The sequence below is a fragment of the Brachyhypopomus gauderio genome, chromosome 13 (assembly GCF_052324685.1).
Source record: "Brachyhypopomus gauderio isolate BG-103 chromosome 13, BGAUD_0.2, whole genome shotgun sequence".
Taxonomy (NCBI): Eukaryota; Metazoa; Chordata; class Actinopteri; order Gymnotiformes; family Hypopomidae; genus Brachyhypopomus; species Brachyhypopomus gauderio.
The window spans coordinates 18,098,043-18,121,121 of record NC_135223.1 but is presented as its reverse complement, the minus strand read 5'-3'; the positions used below and the strand labels follow the sequence as shown (position 1 = coordinate 18,121,121).

Genomic DNA, 23,079 nt, shown 5'->3' with positions numbered 1-23,079 from the left:
TTACTGACACAAGATCCTCGCGCGTGTGTGTGTGTGTGTGTGTATGTGTCTGCCTTTCTTTTGTGTAGACACATGCGTCTGCATAACAGACTTCCGAACTGCTGCTGACTCAATTAGACGGCTGCCCACGCCAATAGCCGTAGGGCTGAAATTCCATTTAAGTGTGTATGCGTGTGTGCGTGTGCGTGTGTGCTTTTGTGGGTCTGTGTGTGTGTAAGAAACAAAGAAACTCTGTGAAATCCATTGTTCTTTACCTGTTGTCTGACACTTGCTAATACAGATAAACACAAGAGAAGCCACAAATATAATAGAGACACACCCTACATCTTCCTCTTCCTCCCTGACGGTAACACACCAACCCACAAGGGCTTGTGCAAAGTTGTATAGAAAGGTGTGGAATACACTGTGGAAAGGTGTATAGTGGCTGTGAGATTAGGCGTGTGGCGAGTGCCTTGTTTCAGCAGAGCAGTGAGGAGTCTGCACTGAGCGTGTGCACTTCATCATGGCCTCTGCTTTCTGCAACTCCTCGCACTGATCTCCTCACGCTGATCTCTCTCACTGATCTCCTCACGCTGATCTCCTCACGCTGATCTCCTCATGCTGATCTCCTCACACTGATCTCCTCACGCTAATCTCACACTGATCTCCTCACACTGATCTCCTCACGCTGATCTCCTCACACTGATCTCCTCACACTGATCTACTCACGCTGATCTCACACTAATCTCCTCGCACTGATCTCCTCGCACTGATCTCCTCGCACTGATCACCTCACACTGATCTCCTCACACTGATCTCTCTCACTGATCTCCTCACACTGATCTCCTCTCACTGTTCTCCTCTCCAAGTTTGGCTGGAAATTGCAGATCTGGAACCTTCACCCTTGTCATGTTTGGTATTGTTGATTTGGGACTGATGCAGGACTGGATGGCAAACTCCTCTTGATTTGTGTCTTAATTTGTGTCTCTTCGGTGTTGGACTAAGTGTAAGTGCATTTGTAAAGACAGGAGTGATAACGGTGTCTCTCATCTCTTCCCCGTCTGTGCAGGTACGACTACGTGGAGGTGAGAGATGGTGTGGACGAGAACGGGCAGCTGGTGGGGAAGTACTGTGGGAAGATCGCCCCCTCACCCGTGGTCTCCTCCGGCCACCAGCTCTTCATCAAGTTCGTTTCCGACTATGAGACGCACGGTGCTGGCTTCTCCATCCGCTACGAGATTTTCAAAACAGGTAAGTCTTCCCCCAGTCAACGGGTTTATCAAGAGAGATAGAGGAGATAGAGGAGAGAATTGTGGGAGGCTGATGAGAGAGGGAGACAGGGAAGAGACGAGACGAGAGGAGAGTGAGGGAACATCTCCACCGGCTCTGGCATCCTCTGGTTCCTGTGTCTCAGAGCGATGCCTGAGGAAGTGACGAACACTTTGAATCATGAATGTTTCCTTCCTTTACCAGTCATAGACCTCCCTGTAGCAGACAGGTCACTTACTTGGGCCCTAAAGGGCTTTGCAGAAACACTATCTCTCTCTCTCTCTCACACACACACACACACACACACACACACACACACACACACACACACACACACACACCCACACACACACACACACACACACACACACAAACATATCAGCTTCATCTGATAAAGTGACACCAATGTGCAGACATTTCCTGTTGTTTAGGCCAACTTCCTGTGTTTAAAGTACAAGATGATCGAAAGAGTATATGAATGGGTATAAGTATGGCCATGTATGTGTGTGTGTGTGTGTGTGTGTGTGTGTGTGTGTGTGTGTGTGTGTGTGTGTGTGTGTGTGTGTGTATGTGTGTGTGTGTGTGTGTGTGTGTGTGTGTGTGTGTGTGTGTGTGTGTATGACCCTGGACAGGTGCTGCAGATGCCACTTTCATTAATTAACCCCGCTCTCTGCTCTGAGCCTTCTCAGTGTGACCTCAGGATAAGATGGATGTTTTAGCAGCATTCATTTTAATCTGTGTACACTGTGTGTGTGTGTGTGTGTGTGTGTGTGTGTGTGTGTGTGTGTGTGTGTGTGTGTGTGTGTGTGTGTGTGTGTGTGTGTGCGCAGCAGCTGTTGCAGTCTCGGGTCTTTTATATCTAAGTGCCAGGTTACAGATAAAGACCTCCAGCAGCACCTCACAGCCCTCCACACCCAGACCTTCACACACTTCTTTAATGGAGGGAAAGGCTTTCAACTCCACATGCACACTCATACACTCCACTCAAATAAAAGTGAAAGTAAACACTTCAAATTCTCCAAAATGCAAATGCCCCCTTTTCTATAATATACACACACACAAACCAAACACAGCTGGGAGAGGGGAGGGGCGTGGTCTCAGCTGGGGTGGGGCCCCTTGAGTGTAGTGTATGTACACACCACCAATCAGCAGCTTTATCCCTGAAGGTGTTAGCTCAATGCTGCCCCTGCAGCACGGGGTAGAATGGGTGCTAAACCGGTCTGCCGGTTCACCCTGACAAAATACATGTAGACATGTAACACATGTTGGCATAGAAACTGGAAATATAAAAAACCAGACAAGCCAAAAATCTCAAATGTTCCAGTAATGTACAATGTATTGCAGTGGTTTTGCTTGTAGAGTCAAAACAATCATCCCTAATAATCTCAACCTGAGAACGTTTGTTGTGATGGTGGCGCCACGTGAGCTGTGCGGCCGGATGGTTCTGGAGTGCGGGGGGGGGGGGATGTTCTACAGTGTGGGGGCCTGTTCTACAGTGTGGGGGCCTGTTCTACAGTGTGGGGGTCTGTTCTACAGTGTGGGGGCCTGTTCTACAGTGCGGGGATCTGTTCTACAGTGTGTGGGTCTGTTCTACAGCGTGGGGATCTGTTCTACAGCGTGGGGATCTGTTCTACAGTGTGGGGATCTGTTCTACAGGGGGGTCTGTTCTTTAGTGTGGGGGTCCTACAGTGTGGGGGTCTGTTCTACAGTGTGGGGATCTGTTCTACAGGGGGGTCTGTTCTACAGTGTGGGGATCTGTTCTACAGTGTGGGGGTCTGTTCTACAGGGGGGTCTGTTCTACAGTGTGGGGGTCTGTTCTACAGTGTGGGGGTCTGTTCTACAGGGGGGTCTGTTCTACAGTGTGGGGGTCTGTTCTACAGTGTGGGGATCTGTTCTACAGGGGGGTCTGTTCTACAGTGTGTGGGTCTTTTCTACAGGGGGGTCTGTTCTACAGTGCGGGGGTCTGTTCTCCGTCTGATTCCTTTGTTAGCTCTTCTCAGACTGGGTGTTTGCTGGAGGCTGAATGACAAACAGGGTTGTGCTTGGAGACTGTGGCATGTTGCTCCAATGCTACTGTCCAAAATCAATCCATGTACAGAGAGAGAGAGAGAGAGAGAGAGAGAGAGAGAGAGAGAGAGGGAGAGAGAGAGAGAGAGCGCGCTAAAATAGAGCTGGTAGTAGAAGCAGAGGTAATGAAATAAGAAAAGCAAAGAACAAAGTGATGATGAAAGTTAAACAGATTAACTGGGATTAGCATCATCCACTCAACAGTGTGTGTGTGTGTGTGTGTGTGTGTGTGTGTGTGTGTGTGTGTGTGTGTGTGTGCGTGTGTGTGTGCGTGCGTGCATGAGTGCGTGCATGCGTGTGTGTGTGTCCGTGTGTGCATGTGTGAGTGTGGTGTGTGTGTGTGTGTGTTCACTAACGTGTATGTATAATGATTATACACAGATGTTAGGGGTAGTGGTGCAAGCACTAGCAGGTGTGCGTGTATTCAGGTGAGGCACAAAAGAAACAGCCCTGACTACACCAATTACTGCAAACTGAGATCAGGCTTCAAGCTGCTTACGCAACTGGGAAAACTGACTGTAGACCAAGGTCAGAAACTTCATCTCCTTTTCGCTCGCACACACAAAGGCTCCATTAAACATTCAGCCATGCATGTGGACAGCCTTCTTAGGAACTGCAGTGTGCTACAAAGCCTTAATCATCTGAAAAGCTGTGGCTACTGTGTAAGCGTGGTGCAGCAGGAGCAGGAAAAAAAGGTGTAGTGGCATGAATGGGCGGAGGTGGAGAAGCAGCATCCACCCGGCGAGAGAAAGAGAAACCACACGGGGAGGACGGGGCGAGAAGGTCCACGTCTAGGCCAAAGAGGGAAGAGCGAGAAGAAATTGCGCACGTTCAGAGGGAGAGAGGGAGGGAGGGAGGGAGAGAGGGAGCGAGGGAGGAAGATGTGGAGAATCTTTTCATGGAGTGTGTCTTTGGAGGCAATCAAGGCCTCGCTGCTGCTGTGCGGCTGTTTGTTAGACCTGCTCTGGTGTGTAATGAGGGACAGACTCTCCACTCACGAACCACCCCCCCCACAACACCCCCTCCCCCCCGTTAGATCCCCTCCTAATGGCCTCTTTATGGGATCTTTTGCAGGAGGTTTTTAGATGACATGCTTGCACGTCCCTTCCGAAAAAAAAGAAGGGTCTGTACTTATCTTGTCAGGCTGCCTTTCGCGAGCATCTCCTGAAAGGGCCCTGGAGGGGGGGAGGGGGGGGGGGGGGGGGCAAGTGGGGGGAGGGGGGGGGCAGGAGGGGAGCACTCAAAAAGTGCAAAACATGCGCTTCCAGTTAGCAGCCCAGCAATCTGCAGAGCCACATGAAGCTCCCTGGAGCTGGCAGAGAGGCCCGGGCTAGGTGACTATCCACCCGCAAGCGCTGGTGGAGGAGAGGAGGTGGGGCGGGTGGGTGGGTGGGTGGATGGATGGATGGATGGATGGATGGATGGAAGCTAGGGAGTGAGAGAGAGATGGAAAACGAGTGGCTCCTTCTTTTGCCTTGCTGAAAGGCAGCGTCATCGCATCCCCCTTTAACTTCGCCATTTATCATGCTGATGTTATCGCACTGCTTTTACGATGGCACCTGTGTCAACAGTACTGCTTAACGTGTGTGTGTGTGTTTGTGTGTTTGTGCGTTCGTGTGTGTGTGTCGGGGGGGCAGCTTATATGTAGTACCCAGTGTGCCTGGTTTTATGTGCTGCATGGGCCAGTGGTATAGGTCACATCTGGGAAAGGAACTCCGTCATTCTGCATTGGTCACATGCCACCATTATAGTCTCCAAACAAAACACACACACACACACACAAACCCAAAAGGCAAACTCCCTCTATATGTGGTCCCGATTGCTGCTTTATTCTCAAGAGGCACCATCAGCAAGACTGACTAAATGTTGTGTCAGCACCACTCTGTTTGTGTGTGTGTGTGTGTGTGTGTGTGTGTGTGTGTGTGTGTGTGTGTGTGTGTGTGTTTGTGTGTGTGTGTGTGTGTGTGTGTTAGCCCCATCTCTTTGACTCTAGGTTAATGTTTGCTGGAGAGTGTGACCAAATTTTACCTTCTACCTAATTCTCATGCCCATTAACCTCTGTCTGTTTAACCACAGGGGATGAAAGCAAGGGAGCTTATGTGTGTGTGTGTGTGTGTGTGTGTGTGTGTGTGTGTGCGTGTGTGCGTGTGTGTGTTTGAGAGACAGAAAAAAGAGAAAGGTTAATTATTGACCTCACGGACATATGGAACATAAACATTAGTGATTACCTCACTGGACTTGAGCCATTTTATCTCTGTCACTGTTGCACTAACTTCACTGGGAAGCATCATGGTAAAAGCATTCACTCTCAGAGCCTCATTAAAACACTCACGGCTTCGGTCAAATATGGAGAAGCAGCTACCGTAAGTCCACCACTTCACACAAACCACACTTCCTCGGTGGACCCTTGCCGTTGTCCAAGACTATGGACATCCTGGTTTATTTAACAGTTGGACTGCAGAGCAGATACCTCACTGAATCACTTCAGGAGGTTTGTTTCACTAACACAGGGGCTGCAAACAGTCTCTTTAACAAGCCTCACTTCTGGTCTGTTATATAAACATGGCAAATTCCATGGAGCTGGATGGCCTCGGCCATGTTATCCCCCAGAAACGACGGGTCAGCGTGGCTTTTGTGACAACACACCATGGCAAGAAACCTTGCAAGTGCTGTTAATGTCAGAATTAGCACTTAGCTCCCATCAATCAACTTAGTGTTTTCTTTTCCACAGCGAACTCCCTTCAGTTTTTACGTTATGCCATAAATTCCAAGTGTTTGTGTACATCCAGTCCACAGCAGTGTTTCTGCTGTCTTTTTAAAAAGGTGCACGAATGAGAGGTTTGCGAGGAAGACTGTGGGCGAGGGAAGGGCGGGGCTACCAGATGGGATATGTACGGCCGGCCTTACAAAGCTTTTTTGTTTCCATCAGGTTTACAGGCTGAGTGGCCCCTCTATTCTCACCCCCTCACCCCTCACCCCCTCACCCCCTCACCCCCTCACCCTCACCCCTCCACCTCTTGTAAAGTTTGTCCCAACTACTTGCAAACAACCTCAACAGGACACCAATAGATAATGGAAACCAGGAGGATAGGGTATTTTTTTTATATTTGTGGTTAGCAGTAGCATGTAACAGTGTATAAACAGGAGAGGAGCGTTATGATGGCGGAGAGCTCTGCGGGATGCGGTACAGGCGAGCCGGGCTCCCGTTAGAGAGGGACTGAGCCCATTTCTGCACTGATACACTCAGCAGCAGAGCCAAAGGCCAAATTCTCAGTCAGATTCCTTATCACACTCTCTTGTATGTGCTAGTCATGCTTTCAGTGCTCAGACACACAAACATAAAGGACTGGAGTGTCTGCCGCCCTGACCCTGCAATCGCTCTCTGAACGAAATGGAGGAGGGAAGAACACGGATGGTGTGAGAGCATGCAATTACTTCCTGGAGAGAGACAGAGAGAGAGAGAGAGAGAGAGAGAGAGAGAGAGAGAGAGAGAGCAGGAGGGAGAGAGAGAGAGAGAGCAGGAGGGTGTGTCCAAAATGCCCAAAGTGTGTGTGTGTGCGTGTGTGTGTGAGAGAGAGAGAAGGAGGGAGGGAGGGAGGGAGGGAGGGAGGGAGGGAGGGAGGGAGGGAGAGACAGTGTGAGAGAGAGGCACTGGCAGTGAGTGATTTGCTGCTGAAGACAGACATGTTAGTGTAGTACTCTTATCTTCACAGCTTTCCCTGTCACCCGGCTGGGCGCTGGCTGATTGCCAGCAGTTTCACTGCCCATAGAGAGGTCAGTGGGGATTTCTAACCACACACCTCCATCCTAGAGCCTCAATTCACTCCACAAGTGCACGTCCTCTTAAGTGCTAAAACGAGTCTTTCTTTCCTATTTGCTACTAGCAAGCAGGATGCTTCTCATGACAGCATTTCATGACATGGTCCAATGTAGATCAGCTACTAGCTTAGCACCAGAGTTTTTCCCCTGAAAAGTTGTTCATGGAGCCACAGGCCAGGATGGAGGGGCAGGGCTTCAATCTTCAAGGATTTTTACTTGGAAAACGAAAGCTAGAATAAAATGGTTTAAAAGGAGAAGTGAATGCGAGGAGCGTGTGAGCTGGAAGCCGTGCACGGGGACGGATCCAAGGGCAGAGCTGCAGCACTAATGTCCTGCTGTTCAGAGAGAACTTTTAGCCCACTGGTAAATGTCAGCTCACTTCAGACTCAAACCCCTGCACCAGCGAATCACTTTAGTGGAGGAGAGATGAAGCTAAAGGGAGGGAAATGGGCTGTTGGGATGGTGATGTGTGGAAATGTGTGTGTGTGTGTGTGTGTGTGTGTGTGTGTGTGTGTGTGTGTGTGTGTGTGTGTGTGTGTGTGTGTGTGTGTGTGTGTGTGACAGGGTCAAGTGGAAGTGCTTCTGATGGTTCTGAGTACAAGGCCCAGCAAGATCGAAATCACAGAGAGAGTGATGCAGAGAAAGAGAGAGAGAGAGAGAGAGAGAGAGAGAGAGAGAGAGAGAGAATATGGACATGTGCTCTTAAATAGAGCACATCTTTCACTAACACTCTCCCTTTCTATCTCTACCTCTTCTTTGACTGAACTATTCATACACATACACAACAGGAGAGGCGGTGTGGGGGATTTGTACTTCTGTATTGAGGTCAACGTTGTCATTCCCAAGATCTTTTGGGACAACTCCTCCAACTTAGGGGTCAAGTGCTCAAGTGCCCCTATTACTAATGGGACAAACTTGGTGTTAACCTTCCACAGTCTTTGTTTCCTCCTTCTGTCTCTGGTATTTATGCATTGTCTCATATTCATTCCTTTGGGTGTTTCCATCATTTCTGCTGCTGATTTCTGCATGGTATGTGCTATTTCTCTGTCTGGATGGGCCATGGTCCATGTCCATGGTGCGAGACACCCCTGCTTCCATTGAAGTCCTTTAGTACCTGTCCTGGTGCCAACGTGATTAGTGTCTCTGTGCTGTCCTTTAAGTGATATACACTTTCCCTGCATGCATAGACACGCCTACCTGAGAATATATATGGGCCGCATGCATCATATAGCAGAACTGCAGTGAACTACACACGCACAGACGTCCTTCAGACACAGGGCCTTCATCGGCGGTGCACGTAAAGTGCTGTCCAGAGTGCTTGCCAGTCTTGGAGCTCCTCCAGCAGTGATGAGAAGATGCTGCAGTGCTATAATACTCTGGTAGTAATGACCCGCTGACTGCGTAGAGTGTGACGAAGACACCGTCGACTCCAGCTCGGCACGTGACGAGTGCACGTGTCAGGGTGCGTGTTGTGAGCCGTCTGCTTTGTCACCATATACCGTGTTAATCTGGCAGCCGTGATGGACACCCAAAGTGATGATGTGCTGTATGTGAGAACTTAAGTGGCACAGCGCTCCAGCGGAAAGCCGGGACTCTAGGGGTGTTTGAGTAAATGTTTTGACTCGCTGTTATAAAAGTGTGCGCGTGTGTGTGTGTCCCAGGCTTTCATTTTCTCCTCTCAATATGTTAGACAGGCCTGTAATGATGGGGTTGGGGGGCTTGGAACACGATCTGACCACCATGTTTACTTTGGAGCTCTCGGAGTCCAGGGACTGCTGATTGAAGCTCACTCTGTACACACACACACACACACACACACACACACACACACACACACACACACACACACACACACACACACTGCACCGAGACATTGTTAGAGAGTTTGAAAGCTTATAATAAGTGAAATAATATTTTCCTTCTTTAACAAATGGTTCTGTTTTGCCACGATTGTGATTCTCTTTGAGATGTCCCCGTAGGGTTTAGCAATCCTTAGGAGCATATAAGACTCATTAGTCCATGCACCCAGGGAGAGCAGCAGAGAGCCGTGCCCAAGTATGGGACTCCAGGGTGGGCCTGCACACTGCATACATGGCCTTTACAGACCGGAGCAATATGGACCACCATGGCTCACCCCTCCCTTTGCCCACCCCTGCCTTTGTTTTGTTTTCAGAGAACAAAACAGCACTAAAATGGGTCTTTCTCACACAGGTCCTGAATGTTCACGGAACTTCACCTCGAAGAACGGGGTTATCAAGTCCCCCGGCTTCCCTGAGAAGTACCCCAACAACCTGGACTGCACCTTCATGATATTCGCCCCAAAGATGTCTGAGATCGTGCTGGAGTTCGACAGCTTCGAGCTGGAGCCCGACACCCAGCCCACCACTGGGGTCTTCTGCCGATACGACCGCTTGGAGATCTGGGACGGCTTCCCTGGAGGTATGCCACATGGCCATCTGTAGCTTGCGGGCTCGGTGCGAATGACTAAAGGTAGCAATTCAATTGCAAGTCTTATTATTGGACAGACAAGCATGGAATAGAAACACAACATCTGTTAAAACATCTTTTGCATTATTTAAAAGCTGTTTGATTCCAGAAAAAATGTATGAATAATGGGAACGCAGCTGCGCTATCTAATGCACCAACACACACACACACACACACACACACACACACACGATGATGGCTGCCAATCTGACTTATTTGTTGGGCCTGCCCATACAGAGTGTCTCTGTCCTTTAACGCAGTACGTTTTTGGCTAGACCATAAATGCACAATGGAGACATTGTGCTACGTCTCTTTCTGTGTCTCACTCTCTCTGTCTCACTCTCTCGTTCTCTCTCCCTCTGTCTCTCTTTCCTCCGTGAGGCTAGAGGTCAGGGAGTGGAGCTTGTCCTTGTGGATATGCATATTTATCAGAGTGGGTAGATGCTATCACTTCCTAACAATGCAGTGTGATTGATCTCTAGGGAGAATAGAAGGAAACTCTGGCCCTAACCCAGCACTCTGCAGTGGAAAGCAAAACAAACCCTTCAAATCAGGGAGACACAGATTATGCTTCACATACTAACACTACACACACACACACACACACACACACACACACACACACACATTGACCTAAATTTAACTTACTATATATCAGTTTTTCATCGTATACATTTCCTTGGACGGTGGCGTGCACGGTGCTGGAACGGTTCCTTCCCTCTGCAACTCTTCATGATAAACATGAGCCACTTTCTTTGCCTGTAATGGAAGCGTAAGTGTTGTTGGTTGAGTGAACAGGGCGTCGTGTAAGGAGCTGAGTTCAAAGGGCTTCCTTTTAAGGACTTGCATTCCATACTTTCTGTGCCCTAACGTTTCCAGGGTGACTCATAACAGCCTGCTCCTAACAACCCCCCCCCACTGTCACAGATCCGGAGGGGTGTTCATCTCCTGTTTCTCCTATCTGTGAAAACCCCGGGAAAGTGAAGCGCTCCGACTGGCTCCCGAACCAGGAAGGCTGAACACCTGAAGGCTTTCTCCAGATTTCACTTTATTATCACCCTTTATTTTTGGAGGTGGAGAAGCACCCAGAATCCACACGGCACCTGTGGTTAGAAACACGGCTAGTCCTGGCTGGCGAAGTCGAGTGCCATTGCCGCCGCGAGCGTTCTTAACGCAGGACTACGTGGCCGACCGTATTAACACCCGAGGTGGTGTTGAAGCATACGGCTCTCCACGGGCCCCGGGAGATGGGAGAGTTGTCTGCTGAAGGAACTGAAGGAGAACAATGACACCAAAAGGTCACGCCACCCGTGTCCCGCCATGCGGAGAGGAGGAGAGAGGGAGGAGAGAGGAGGAGAGAGGGAGGAGCGAAGCGAGCTCTTAAAGTGAGGCCAGGGGCTCTGGGTCTGATCTGCTCGTCCTGTCCTCCACACAGGCACCAGCTGCATTACCTGCACTGCCCCGCCGATCGATAGTGCATTAGCGCGGGAGAGAGGGTGTGGGGGGGGGGTCTCCAGAGGGAGGGGCCGCTGCCTGCTCCCGCACCCACTCTCACAGCAGGTCATGTGGGGTAGAGACCGGGACACTTCCCTGACCTCCTCGCTCCTGGAGAGCTAAGATGGTGGACACTGGGCTCAGTGTGGAGGCTGTTTAAAATGTCATCGCAAAGGTTGAGTCATGGACATGGTGTTGGCTTTAGCCTGCGCTCACAACCCAGGCAGCTACACACACACACACACACACACACACACACACACACACACACACACACACACACACTTGAACCTGGAGTAGTGTCTGTTTCTTCTTATAGATTCCTGGTCAGATGAATGTGGCTAGTGTGAAGTCTGGTTAGTGTGAGAACACACACGCACCTGACAGGCCACTTTAATCTTGAAGTGGAGTGTGTGAGTAGCACATGCTCATCAAAGGAAGAGTGTATCACCTGCTCCAGATCACAGGTGCAGATTAGAGATGGGGCATAAACGAAGACCGATATGCAGTAGTAGCCAGAGAAGCCCCAGTCAGCCCTTGCAATTAGACTCTTTTCTCGAGGACAGTATCTGTATACCTCTCATTGTCCCTCCACTTAAATCTTCATCTACGTTCCTTTTGACTGCTAATCTCCCATCCGCCCCGGGGCCCTCCTCTCAGAGGAGACACGCTCCTCGCCGCTGCTCAGAGGAACGTGCGTCCGGCCCTCTGTTCCCCGGCGCTTTCCTCTCCTTGCGCCTCCTCGTGTCTATGGGAGAAGATCCGAGTCTGCGGGCTGTGACCAGCACCGCCTCCCGTCCCAGCCCAGACAAAGAGCGCAGGAATTTACGACAGGACGAATGCAGGAGTGGTGACTCGCGTCCGTTGTCCTCTGTCTCCGCTCTGTCTCTGGGGTGTGGACATGTGCGTGGGAGGCCAGCTCCCTGGTCAGCCATGTCCTTTCACTGGAGCAAACCCTGACCCCAGTCGCTGAGATTGCCCAAAGGCGAAGTTATTCTGACACTTTTATTTAAAGGTTCTTATTAGCCTTGCAGTTTGTGATTTTTTTTGTCCAACACAGACTTCAGATAAAGCTTGAAAAAAGTTATTAAACTTTACTTTAATCTGAACCTCTCTCTGCCTCTCACTCTCCATTTCTCTCTTTCTCTGTCTCTGTTTGTCTCACTCTCCGTCTCTCTCTTTCTTTGTCTCTCTCTTCCTACAGTGGGGCCCTACATTGGCCGGTACTGTGGGCAGATCATTCCTGGCAGAATCATCTCCTACACTGGTATTTTGGCCTTGACAATCAACACAGACAGTGCTATCGCTAAAGAAGGTTTCTCTGCTAACTTCACCGTCCTGGAGAGAACAGTTCCTGAGGGTGAGTCCCCACACAGACATGACACTAGCCAGGGCTTCTCCAGCACTGCTGGTGCTAATATAACCCATACTTAAACGGATACTGGTTTTTTTTTCCGAACAAATGATGGTTAGATAAAGACAGTTGTGTGGAAGAGGAAAGCATTGACTGTTCACTCCTTATTCGTGTTTGTGCAGTCCCCCAGCAAAAATCCCAGCCAGTGAAATAAAACATGCCATTCAAGCAACTTCGATGTTCTTTTTGGCTTAGCTGGATTTTTATGAACACCGTGGGTGTGAATGTAACCCTGGGGGTTTTGCAGTTCACTAACAACATACGCAGAAGAAAAACATGCACACGACTATCTACATCACGCAAATGCAGCACCTACACTGTCTTGTGCATTACTGTAGCCTGTAAGCAAAATATATGAGAAATCAGAGGGTTTCACACACACACACACACACGGACATGCACACACACGGACATGCACACGCATAGCGGTAACACGAGGCATCGTGAGAAATGACTAAAGCACGGCGTCCTGCTCAGCTGCATCCCTCTTTCATTAAGTGAATGTGTTAGGAGTCATGGCCCATCTTCCCTACTTTATGAAGACACACACACTCACATGCTTCTATAACACACACACACACACACACACACACACACACACTCACACACACACACATACGCGCCCGCACACATATTCCCCTACAGCTCAGTGTCACTTTTTTAACCCTGTCACCAGGGGCTTCACCTCCTCACCCCAATTTGAGAAGCATTCTGATTAAATATTTCATTTCATTTGCGAGCATGCCACCAACACAGCACTCTCATAAATCAGGCACCCCTCCTCCCTTCTCTCTCTCCCTCTCTCTTTCTATCTCTTTCCCTCTTTCCCTCTTTCTCTCCCCACTCCCTCATTCCCTGCTCGGGTAAACACGGTCATTTGGGAGTGTTACATGTTGAGCCTGGGAACCTTGGGTCATTAGTTAACCGATGGCTATGCTACCCCTGTCACGGCCTCCCCAGGGCAGGACACAAGCCTTGGCTTCTATCCAGTGAATTTTTTTCATTTTCCCTTGAGTTGAAATGAAAAGCTTTTTTACTGAATGTCGTAGTATTTATGATACATAACAAAAGAAAGTAGGGTAATGTTTACTGCATCTCATGCTATTCGCTTCCCCGCCTCCCCCCCCATGTGAAAGTGCACATTTAATGAGATTTAAAGAACAGCTGAGTCTAAACTGCTGGTCTTCCATCTGTGCTGGTGGAGGTCTTGATGGGGAACAGGTTTGGCATCTCCTCAGCTGGAACTGTGAGGAGCAGACACAGGTTATCAATTATTTATCACCCTCATAAATTTGCATTCCATGGACCTCCGGCTCACCTCTGCATCGGGCCGGTGTGCTGCACCCGGTGCGGCCGGCCCAGAGAGGACAGCCTCGTCTTAAATATTCATCCCCCGTGCGAGAGGCACTGAAACTGCTCAGGTTTATCAGCTGTTTAAGACGACTCCGTTTAATGGGATGAAATGTTTCAGTAATTATTCCGTAAGAAAGAATGAGGGTGAAGTAGAGAGGCAGGAAAGAACACTGGGGGGTGAGGGTTGTGGAGCGAGAGAGAGAAAAAGAGAGAGAGAAAGAAAGAGGGAGAGAGAAAAAGAGGAACAGGGAGAAAGAGAGAAAAGGGACAGAGGAAGATGGAGAGAGAAATAGGGAGAGAGAGAGAGAGAGAGAGAGAGAGAGAGAGAGAGAGAGAGAGAGAGAGAGAGTAGGAAACAGTTCAAAGTAAATCTAAAGAATAAAACTGTTGGGTGAGATTCTTTCAATAATATTTCATAACAGTAAGGAAGAAGAAGAGAGACTGAGTTTGTGTGTGTGTGTGTGTGTGTGTGTGTGTGTGTGTGTGTGTGTGTGTGTGTGTGTGTGTGTGTGTGTGTGTGTGTGAAGAATCAGATGCAGTGTATGAACAGGGAGGGTGAGCTGATGAAATGCTGTCTGTCAGTTAGCACAGATGCTCCCTCCATCTGTTACAAGTGCTGAGAGCATCGTCTCTAGGCTACAGTGTGTGTGTGTGTGTATAAGTGTGTGAGTATATGCCTGTACGTTGTCAATGTGGGTTAGTTATTCAGATGCAGTGTTAGCGCGAGTGTGTATTTCTGCAATCTTTTCTATGTCTATGCAGAATGTGTGAATGTGACTGAGCTTTTTGTGTGGTCACTCATCTGCTATGTTAATAAGTGTGATCTCACTCATATATATGTCAGTGACCACGTGTGTGTGTGTAGGTATTTATGTTTACTGACCCCAGGTCAGTAAATTAGCTCATCTGTCAGGTCATTCTCCCTACGTTATGTCTCTGGGCTTCGGGACAGTCACCTCCAGGGATCAGGGCCATGAACTCTGGCTGACCTCTCTGTCCCCAGCCACCAAGCCAGCATGCCTCTGGTCAACCAACCCACAGCCACACAAGCAGGCTTACACCCCCCTCCCCCCCACTGTTCCCGTAGGATTAGTCTAGGAAACAGGCTTAGCATGTGCCAGATCAACAAAACATGGAAACTTTCATCAGTGGGATGCAAATCTCATGCGTGTTCAACATAAGTCCCGGCCCTCCTGCTGTTAAGTGGCTAAGCTGAACATGTCATGAATAAAAGTTTATGTCTTAATGTACAACACTCCCAAAGTGTTGCCTTTAACTCCAGCATTCGTCCCTGGGTAGGCAAAGACAGAGAGAACTGTGTTAGTGAAGAGAAAGAGCGAACATTTTAGTCTGGGATAGGAGGTGATGTGTGCTTTCTTTGGACCTTGTCTTAAATTACTCTCCCTCTCTCCCTCTCTCTCTCTCTCTCTCTCTCTCTCTCTCTCTCTCTCTCTCTCTCTCTTTCACACAGACTTTGACTGCATGGAGTCTTTGGGTATAGAGTCTGGAGAAATCCCTTCAGACCAAATTACAGCCTCATCCCAATACAACCCAAACTGGTCTCCCGAACGGTCCAGACTCAACAACTTTGAAAATGGCTGGACCCCTGCAGAAGATTCCAACAAGGAGTGGATTCAGGTACTATGGCACACGCTAGTTCAGACACTCTCACGAAGAGAAGCGCTGCCTTTAATTAGTAGAACTGAATGGGTTTATCCCTGGCAAAATAAAACCTGGGCCACAGAATCTGTCAAGGCCTTTAGACGAGTGCAGAACTTCTCCACCTTGGCAGAACAGCATTTCAGTTTTGCTTTTTCGGTACATGAAGGACTGAGGGGCTTTTGTCCAAGCTAAACGCGATCATGCAGTGTTTCTGATGCTCTTGGCACAGCTGTGTCATTCTTTATTCGATGGCTGCCTCTTTGAAGGCAACCAGCAGGCTGTTCTGCAAAAGAAATATATAAGTGCAGACTGCAGGTTGTTCCACAAGCCCCCAAAATATGATGAATCAGTGTGGCCTGTGTGAAGATCTTCTGTGCGTTCCTCTGGCATCAGTGCTGAGCTGCACGCTAGACACGCCACCTCACACCTTCTTTCTTCTGGACACAGTGTGCTCTTGATTACCTGGTACAGTGAATTGTTGAACAACATGTTGGGGTATATGTGTTATCAGAGAAAAATGTCTTGCAAAATAATGTTTTTTTTCCTCCCCCCAAAACTGGCACAGACATTATGACATGGATGTTTGGCTTTTACACTAAGCCAGTGCTTGTGGGAATTGTCAGAACTCAGATCTACACATATTTATTTTACAATCGTCACTTTGCTGTTCTGGGCTAAACAGACGTCTCAGGGGGTTAATAACAGAGCAGACTCACAGCAAAGAAGTTTCTCAGAGAGGTCCATAAAGGAGCGTTTCCTTACTGTTATCAAAATATTGTCCTGGAGGCCCCATGCTCTAACTGGCAGACTAATTGAATCAATAGAAGCGGCCGTAGGCCCATCAGGGAAGGGAACCGTGGTGTTTCAGACAGCGTTTGACTGGGCAAGAGGGACGCACTTACACTCCAGCACTTCCTGTGAGGCCTTGTGCTGTTTAAAGAGGTTCTGAGTGGTTCCAGTGGCAGTTTCTTCAGAGGCCTCTGTGTTGAAAGGGGGAATTCCTTCACGCTCTAAAGGCAGAGAGAAAGAGAGAGAGAGAGAGAAATGAATCGAGAGAGGGAGGGAGAAACAGACAGAGCCCCAGGATACATTGTGGAGGCCAGACAAGAAGAGGTCTGTGTCTGATCTCCTTCTGTCTCTCTCTTTTCTCTCTCTATCTGTCCATCTTCCTTGTTTCGGTCCCTGTTAAAAAAGTCTTTGCCTTGAAAGACTCCATAGCCTTGTGGTTTATTGGATCCTCTCAATACAGCATTGATTGGGTCCTCAGTCTCCCAGAATGGGCTACACTACTCTTCTGAGATGGGTCCCGAAAGGCGATCGATAATCCGCTGTGCTCGTTTTACAGTTGAAGTGCCTTCATATCAGTGTGACTGCAGCCTGTGTCTGTGGTTGCTTTGGATGGTTATGTTAAAACTAGACCCCCAGAGCTCTAGCCACTGGAGTGTATCCAGCACCAGAAGAGCCTTAACACAGCAAACAATTTACCCTGCATTGGCTGCAAATGAGTTTCTTTAATGGATAGCAGTGGGAGAAAAACAGAGAAAAATCGCCGTGTCTTTCATTCAGCGCGGAAGGTTCCGGGCTGGTTCACACTTGCCACTTCATATTTTATGTAGCGTGATTAAGCAGCTCTTTCTCTGCGTACTGAACTTGTTTAGGCATTTCAGATCTTAATGAAACTCTAAATGGACTGTCTCACACAGTGTGAGGGTTTTGTAGCTGTTTGGATTCCTCTGAAGCATATTGATTAGAGAGGGTGCCCTTTTTTGGCAGATAAATTTCAGGCAAATCAACCGTATTCTGTTTCAACCCAGATCTGCAATACCCATGTAATTCCCTCTTGACCAATCAGATGTCAAGGTTGAGCTCTGCACATCTGTTTCCAAGGGAACAAAACTGGAGTCCTGCTGAGGATGAGTGAGGATGAGTGATTTATAATTTAAAGAAGTCTCTCTCTCTCTCTCTCTCTCTCTCTCTCTCTCTCTCTCTCTCTCTTTCTCTCTCTCTCTCTGTTTCTCTCAACCTGCACTTGTAGAGCAGTTTAATTATAACAGGCATTATTAAACGAGCAGAATTCTTCATTACGTTTTCATTAAGCTTGTCGGTGAGCCGCAGCAACAATCTCTCGCCCTCTAATGGTGCGGCCCACTCGACATGCCACTGCATCCCCCCCACCCACCAGACACTCATTATTTATTTCATTAACTCTGCCCAGCACCGATGGCAACAGATGCCTGTATTACTCACAGCAGCCTGTTCTTATTTCTCAAGCCTTGCTGTGCTGTTTATTTTTTATTTGTTGTTTATTTATTTATTTGGTGTGTGTCGTGTTCAGCAGAGCTTGTACATTAAAACAGCATTAACATATATTTGCCATGTATGTTAATGCTGTGTTATTCAGATTCGGAAGTCAGAATGTTAAGAGTCTCCTGAAATCCAGACCATGTTTAGAGGATCAGCTGTTGATCTTCTTCTCTTGCTTGAATACAGAACAATTATTCTTCCAGATCAATGAATGAGTTTATATCATGTCGACATGAACAGACACCTATCCATTAGGTGCTGTTCTTGATGAGGAATAGGAGGAGCAGGGAGGATAGTCCAGGAGATCTTTGCCAGGTCATGCATTGGCAGCAGAGAGATCAGAGCGTTCAGGAGAGACTGCTTTGTTCAGGCTGTCTTTGAAGGCCTCACCATGAAGGCACCATTTTTCAGTTTTCTGAAATGCATCGTGCCTAAAACATGGCCTTCTGACAGGCCCTGAACACCCCCTGACATCCATACTCACAGTGTCTGATCAGCCTGGGTTTGATCAGAAGGCCTTGCATGGCAGGCCGAATAGTCCCTGCATCTGTCCAATACATTGGGATTCTAGGAGAGGTCTGTCTGCTGGAGAGAACCCCAGACGTGAAGGCCCCTACAGGGATTCTCTGGGAGAGAGAGAGGAGCGCCCGTCCCCTGCGGTGGAGGGGGATGAGGAGTTGGTTTCTGGTCGTCCAGTAAAGTGATGTGGCAGTGGAAAAGGCCTGAGTGTCAGTGCAAAAGCAGTCTGAGATCTTAAATCTAAATCACTTACTCTGACAGTCAGCACTGATCAAAGCACATGCATTAATAATGAATATCTATCTGGGAAAAAGTCAACTGTCAATACTTGAAAGCCTCTCTGGTGCCTACCTCATAACAGTAGGATGCAAGCCTCCCACTGTGAATGTCATGTTTTGTTTTATTAATCACTACCTTAGACCCATCCCTGCCCACATCTCCATAATAGCATGCGCAAGCTGGCCTTTTGAGCACGCTGCAGTTCATTTACGTAGACGCTGTTCCTGTCTGCCCTGCTGTTCGCATAAACGGTCTGATCAGGAGAGAAATCAAAGAGACACGAGAGTCCTTCTGCTTACGCCTGGCCGCCTTTGTCTGGTTCTCAGAAACGAGTCGTACAAGAGACCGCAGCGTTCAAAGTGACGAGGGGGCCCGTGTTTTGATGATGAGGGGCTTGTGTCGCCTGCTTTGGCAGGAAGCAGTCCCAGCCTGACTGATGGAGCTGAGGAGGGAAAGTGCCAGACCCACAGATGTAAATGATGACAGAGTGACCCCTTCACCCAGACATCAGGCCATCAACTCCAGCCCCACGCTCACTCCGTGTAAAAAAAAAAAAAAAACAACAGCTCTGAATTCCAGCAAAGGCCATTGAAACAGGCACTAATTACAGACTTCCCTAGAAGAAAACATTCCTCGCAGGCCTCTGAGCGTTCGTTTATCTGGAAATGGCTGCGGAGAGAGGGAATGCGAGAGGGGCCAGGGTGTCGGCCACGGCTTCGGCGCGCTCCGACGGATCTTGTTTGTCTTTGCCTGCTGTCCAAATATGCTTTCAATTAGCCGCAGTCAACTGGACATGGCTACGTCCGTCCGCCATTGTTTTGGCTAGCTTTTTTACCCGTCAATTAAAGCATTAGCTGCTTCTATTCTGGGACGGGAGCTGTCCTCCTGCCAGCTGCTGAATAATTAGACAGTGTGCCTGTAATTAACACGAGAGTCTTGGATGATGATGATGCCTGTGGAGCTGGCGTCAACCTCGCTCGCACTGCTAACACCACACCTGGGCCACGTTCTAGTTATCTTAAAGAGGTGTCGCTTTAGCAGGAGTTAAGATACATAAGCCTTCCTCTTTTTTTCCCATAAGCCAAACTGTAGCTTGTTTGAGCTTTTTGTCTTGTGTATGTGAGCATGCAGGAGGCTCATATGAAGTCCGTGGAAAATGCGGTAGCTAAGCTTAAGACAGGAGAGACCAGTAATGCACACGGTGATGGAGCCCCACTGTCACTCTCTTCCTTACCTGACCAGGGTCTTCAGCCAGTCATCAGCCCACTTATGGCACACGGCTACTGATATATTATAGCATTAATAGCATCCCGTAAGCCACGGCCATCACTGCAACAAAAGGTAAGCCCAAACAGCTCGATACTGACTGCTGAGTCTGTATATCATCTGATCAAGTGAGTGATAAATCGGCAAAGCCCCATGAAGTGGGTGTTGCCCACTGAACCTAAATGCTACGGAAATTAAACCCGAGTTCTTTTTTATCATTATTAGTTTTCATTCCGCGTCCAGAGACGTACGGTCTGTGCACATACCTTCCGCCCTATTACCCAGGCTCCCGTCGTTGCTCACTGTCTTACAAATAGATGATCACCTCTCAGGAGCATGTGCATAATTTAATACCAGGAAAAAAAGAGACACAAGGGGGCTAAAAATAACAGGGGCTAATTCCAGCAGGTGAATGCAGTGATGAAGCAGTGGAGCCCACAGGTCTCGCAGTGCGCTCTAATACAATTTTCATGAAAATGCACATTAATTTTACCTGTAGTTAATGGAATTTTAGAGAAGCCCTTTGTGGCAGTTAAGCACAGTTGGTAGGAGCCGTAGGAGTGCTGTAGTGCGGAGGACAGCGAGGACTCCTAGATGACCCTTACCAGATGGTGTTTGAGTCAGAGGCACACGAGACAATCTGCGATTTGAACATTCAAGTAGGCTGTGGCATTTCAGCCCCTTTCTCTACTGTGTTGATGAAGAGATACAAGTAAAGGAAGTGGAATGGACAGGAAATCGGGGTGTTCCCAAATATACTCAGCCCCCATACTCGCGTGACAGAAGATGTGGCTATTTTTCTTCTGCAGAGAGATTTAAACAGAGTGAAACACAATTTTTTAATCCTACACCATTGAACACCATCCCACAAGCGATATTAATGGAAAGTAAGAAACATCTTTGGATGTAGCCCAACCCTCTGAATTCCTCTAGACGTAGCCAGCCAGGCCAGAATGGTAGTACTCATGCCCCCCTGTCCAGTGTCACGCACTCACAGTACAGAAAGTAATGAGTGTGTGACACGGTTATGGAGAAAGTTTTATAATCGTGAGACAGGGTTAAGAGAGGGTTGCAGTGGATTCATGTTATCCACAGCCACCATAGTAGTCTTTTAAAAACACACACACACACACACACACACACACACACACACACACACACACACACACACACACACACACACACACACACACACACACACACACACACACACACACACACACTGCCTGTTACACACCCCCAATGCGGTGGAACACAAACATTCCCTGTTAATCTAATTGCACACCAGGCTTAACTGGCAGCCTACAAAGCAAAACGCGACTAATTCTGTTGCCGCAGTGCTGCTCTTATTTAGCAGTGTAATGGCTGGAGTCTCTGTTCTCTTCACGCAGACGCAGGCGCAGTCTTTAAAGCCTGATCCTGTGCCAGAGTCAGAGCAGTTATTCTTATGACTGGGAACCAAATAGCTGCTCCAAGACGGGGGGCTCATACCATATCAACCATCTCAGAGTCTAAGCGCCTGACACTGACTGAGCTCTGTCTTGGCCTACTTTACGCTGCCTTTGGGAATTTCCCACTGTAAGTCCTTTTTAGTCTACAGCTAAGAGGACTGACCTCAGATAACTCCCCCAGCTGTCTAATTGCGTTAATTTAGAAGTGAAAAGGTACGAGATGATCCAGCCACTCTTGTAGTGAGAAGCTGTCTCTAAGACCCCGAGGGCAAGATCACATTCTTCATTCCCAGGAGACGACAGAGGCTTGCCCGTGGCTATGACTGCATCACATGCCTGATAACTGATAATGAAAAGCCTTTTCTTCTCATTTTCCCATGTAGAAAGTTCTGGAAACTCTATAAACCATACATGAGGCCAAATTCACTTTTGGAGCTCCTCCCATGAAGGGAATATGAGCTGGTTTGTTGTTATTTTTAATCAAGTTGGACGGTATTGACCTGGGTTAAATGAGCGGTCCATCATGGGAAAGGGTGTGTGACCTACCCACATATAAATTAGACTCAGGATGTGAACTGTGTTGACACATTTGTCTGATGATTGGCATTTTTCCAGCCACTCCTTCTCACGTAATGCCTTCAAATCTGAAAAAAAGAACATGGATAATGGAGAAGAAAAAAAAGAAAAATAGAAAAAACGTGTTTCTGCTGGTTCAGCTCAGCTTAAAAATGTGTAACCATCAAGGGGCATTAAGGTTAAAACCCATTGTTAGAACCTGCAACAAGTTTGAGGCACACCCACAAAATCACCGACACACACTCACAGAGTCACGCATACACACACACACACACACTTAGATGACTAATGTTTTTTTTTCTCATCAGCAGTCTGGAAGGTTTGACCTGAAATTTCCCAGGCTGTAGCTGAGGAGGCATGTGTGTAGATAAAGAGCTACCACCGTTAGGAATGCTCGTGGTCTCGGTCAGGGAAGGACTCACGAGTGCAGGGACTTTTCCCTTTTAAGGTTCTGCAGTAGTGTTGTAGGAAAGGTTTGGGGGGGGGGGGGGTTTGTTGTTGTTTTTGCTGACTCACACTGCTGTATCCATTGTCTGGGGGTGTCCTAACTACTAGGGCCTTTTCCCTACGCTGTTGTTGCTATAGTAATAAAGACACATTACATTAGCAACTTTTAACCTTATTCAAATTTTGTTTGAGGTCTCGATGTATTATTTAAGCATTATTTTGATCATTTTAAACTAACCTCAGTCATAGAAAAGTGTTTAGTATATTGTATTTATTGCAAAATCTGATACAGAGTATCTAGTCTGATATTTTGTCTTTTAAATTTGTCATTCTCATTGAAAATCTCTTTGAGAATTAGTTTATTCACTTCCCTGTATTATTCAGTGCTTGTATCACAGCCCCCGGAATAGAAGTGTTAGTTTGGAATTGGGTGTTCTGTTGAACTCGGCTCTGTTTTTTGGTCTTTGCATGTCTCCTCTCCTCTCCATTTTATTGAAAAGTCATAAATATTACAGTCTAACACCTGGCAAAATGTCAGTGCTAGTAACCAGTCCAAGATTCTGTTTTCAGTGTTCAGGTCTAAAGTTCAGTTTTGCCTAGAATCTCTGGCTCGATAAACTTTTTCCAGACATACTTCTCCCTCCAGAGGCAACTCAAACTCCACTTTTGCTGTGTGTGTGTGTGTGTGTGTGT

General features: G+C 47.9%; 1 protein-coding gene across 5 annotated transcripts in view; it reads left to right on the top strand.

Annotated features, from left to right (window-relative positions):
* nrp1a (neuropilin 1a) overlaps window positions 1-23,079 on the top strand; it is a 60,721-nt gene that overhangs the window by 19,120 nt on the left and 18,522 nt on the right. For all 5 annotated transcript variants that reach the window (XM_076971397.1, XM_076971399.1, XM_076971398.1 and 2 more), the window contains 4 exons: window positions 1,049-1,230; window positions 9,346-9,573; window positions 12,320-12,475; window positions 15,354-15,520. In XM_076971397.1, the coding sequence (XP_076827512.1) occupies window positions 1,049-1,230; window positions 9,346-9,573; window positions 12,320-12,475; window positions 15,354-15,520 (733 nt within the window). The remainder of the gene's footprint in view (window positions 1-1,048; window positions 1,231-9,345; window positions 9,574-12,319; window positions 12,476-15,353; window positions 15,521-23,079) is intronic.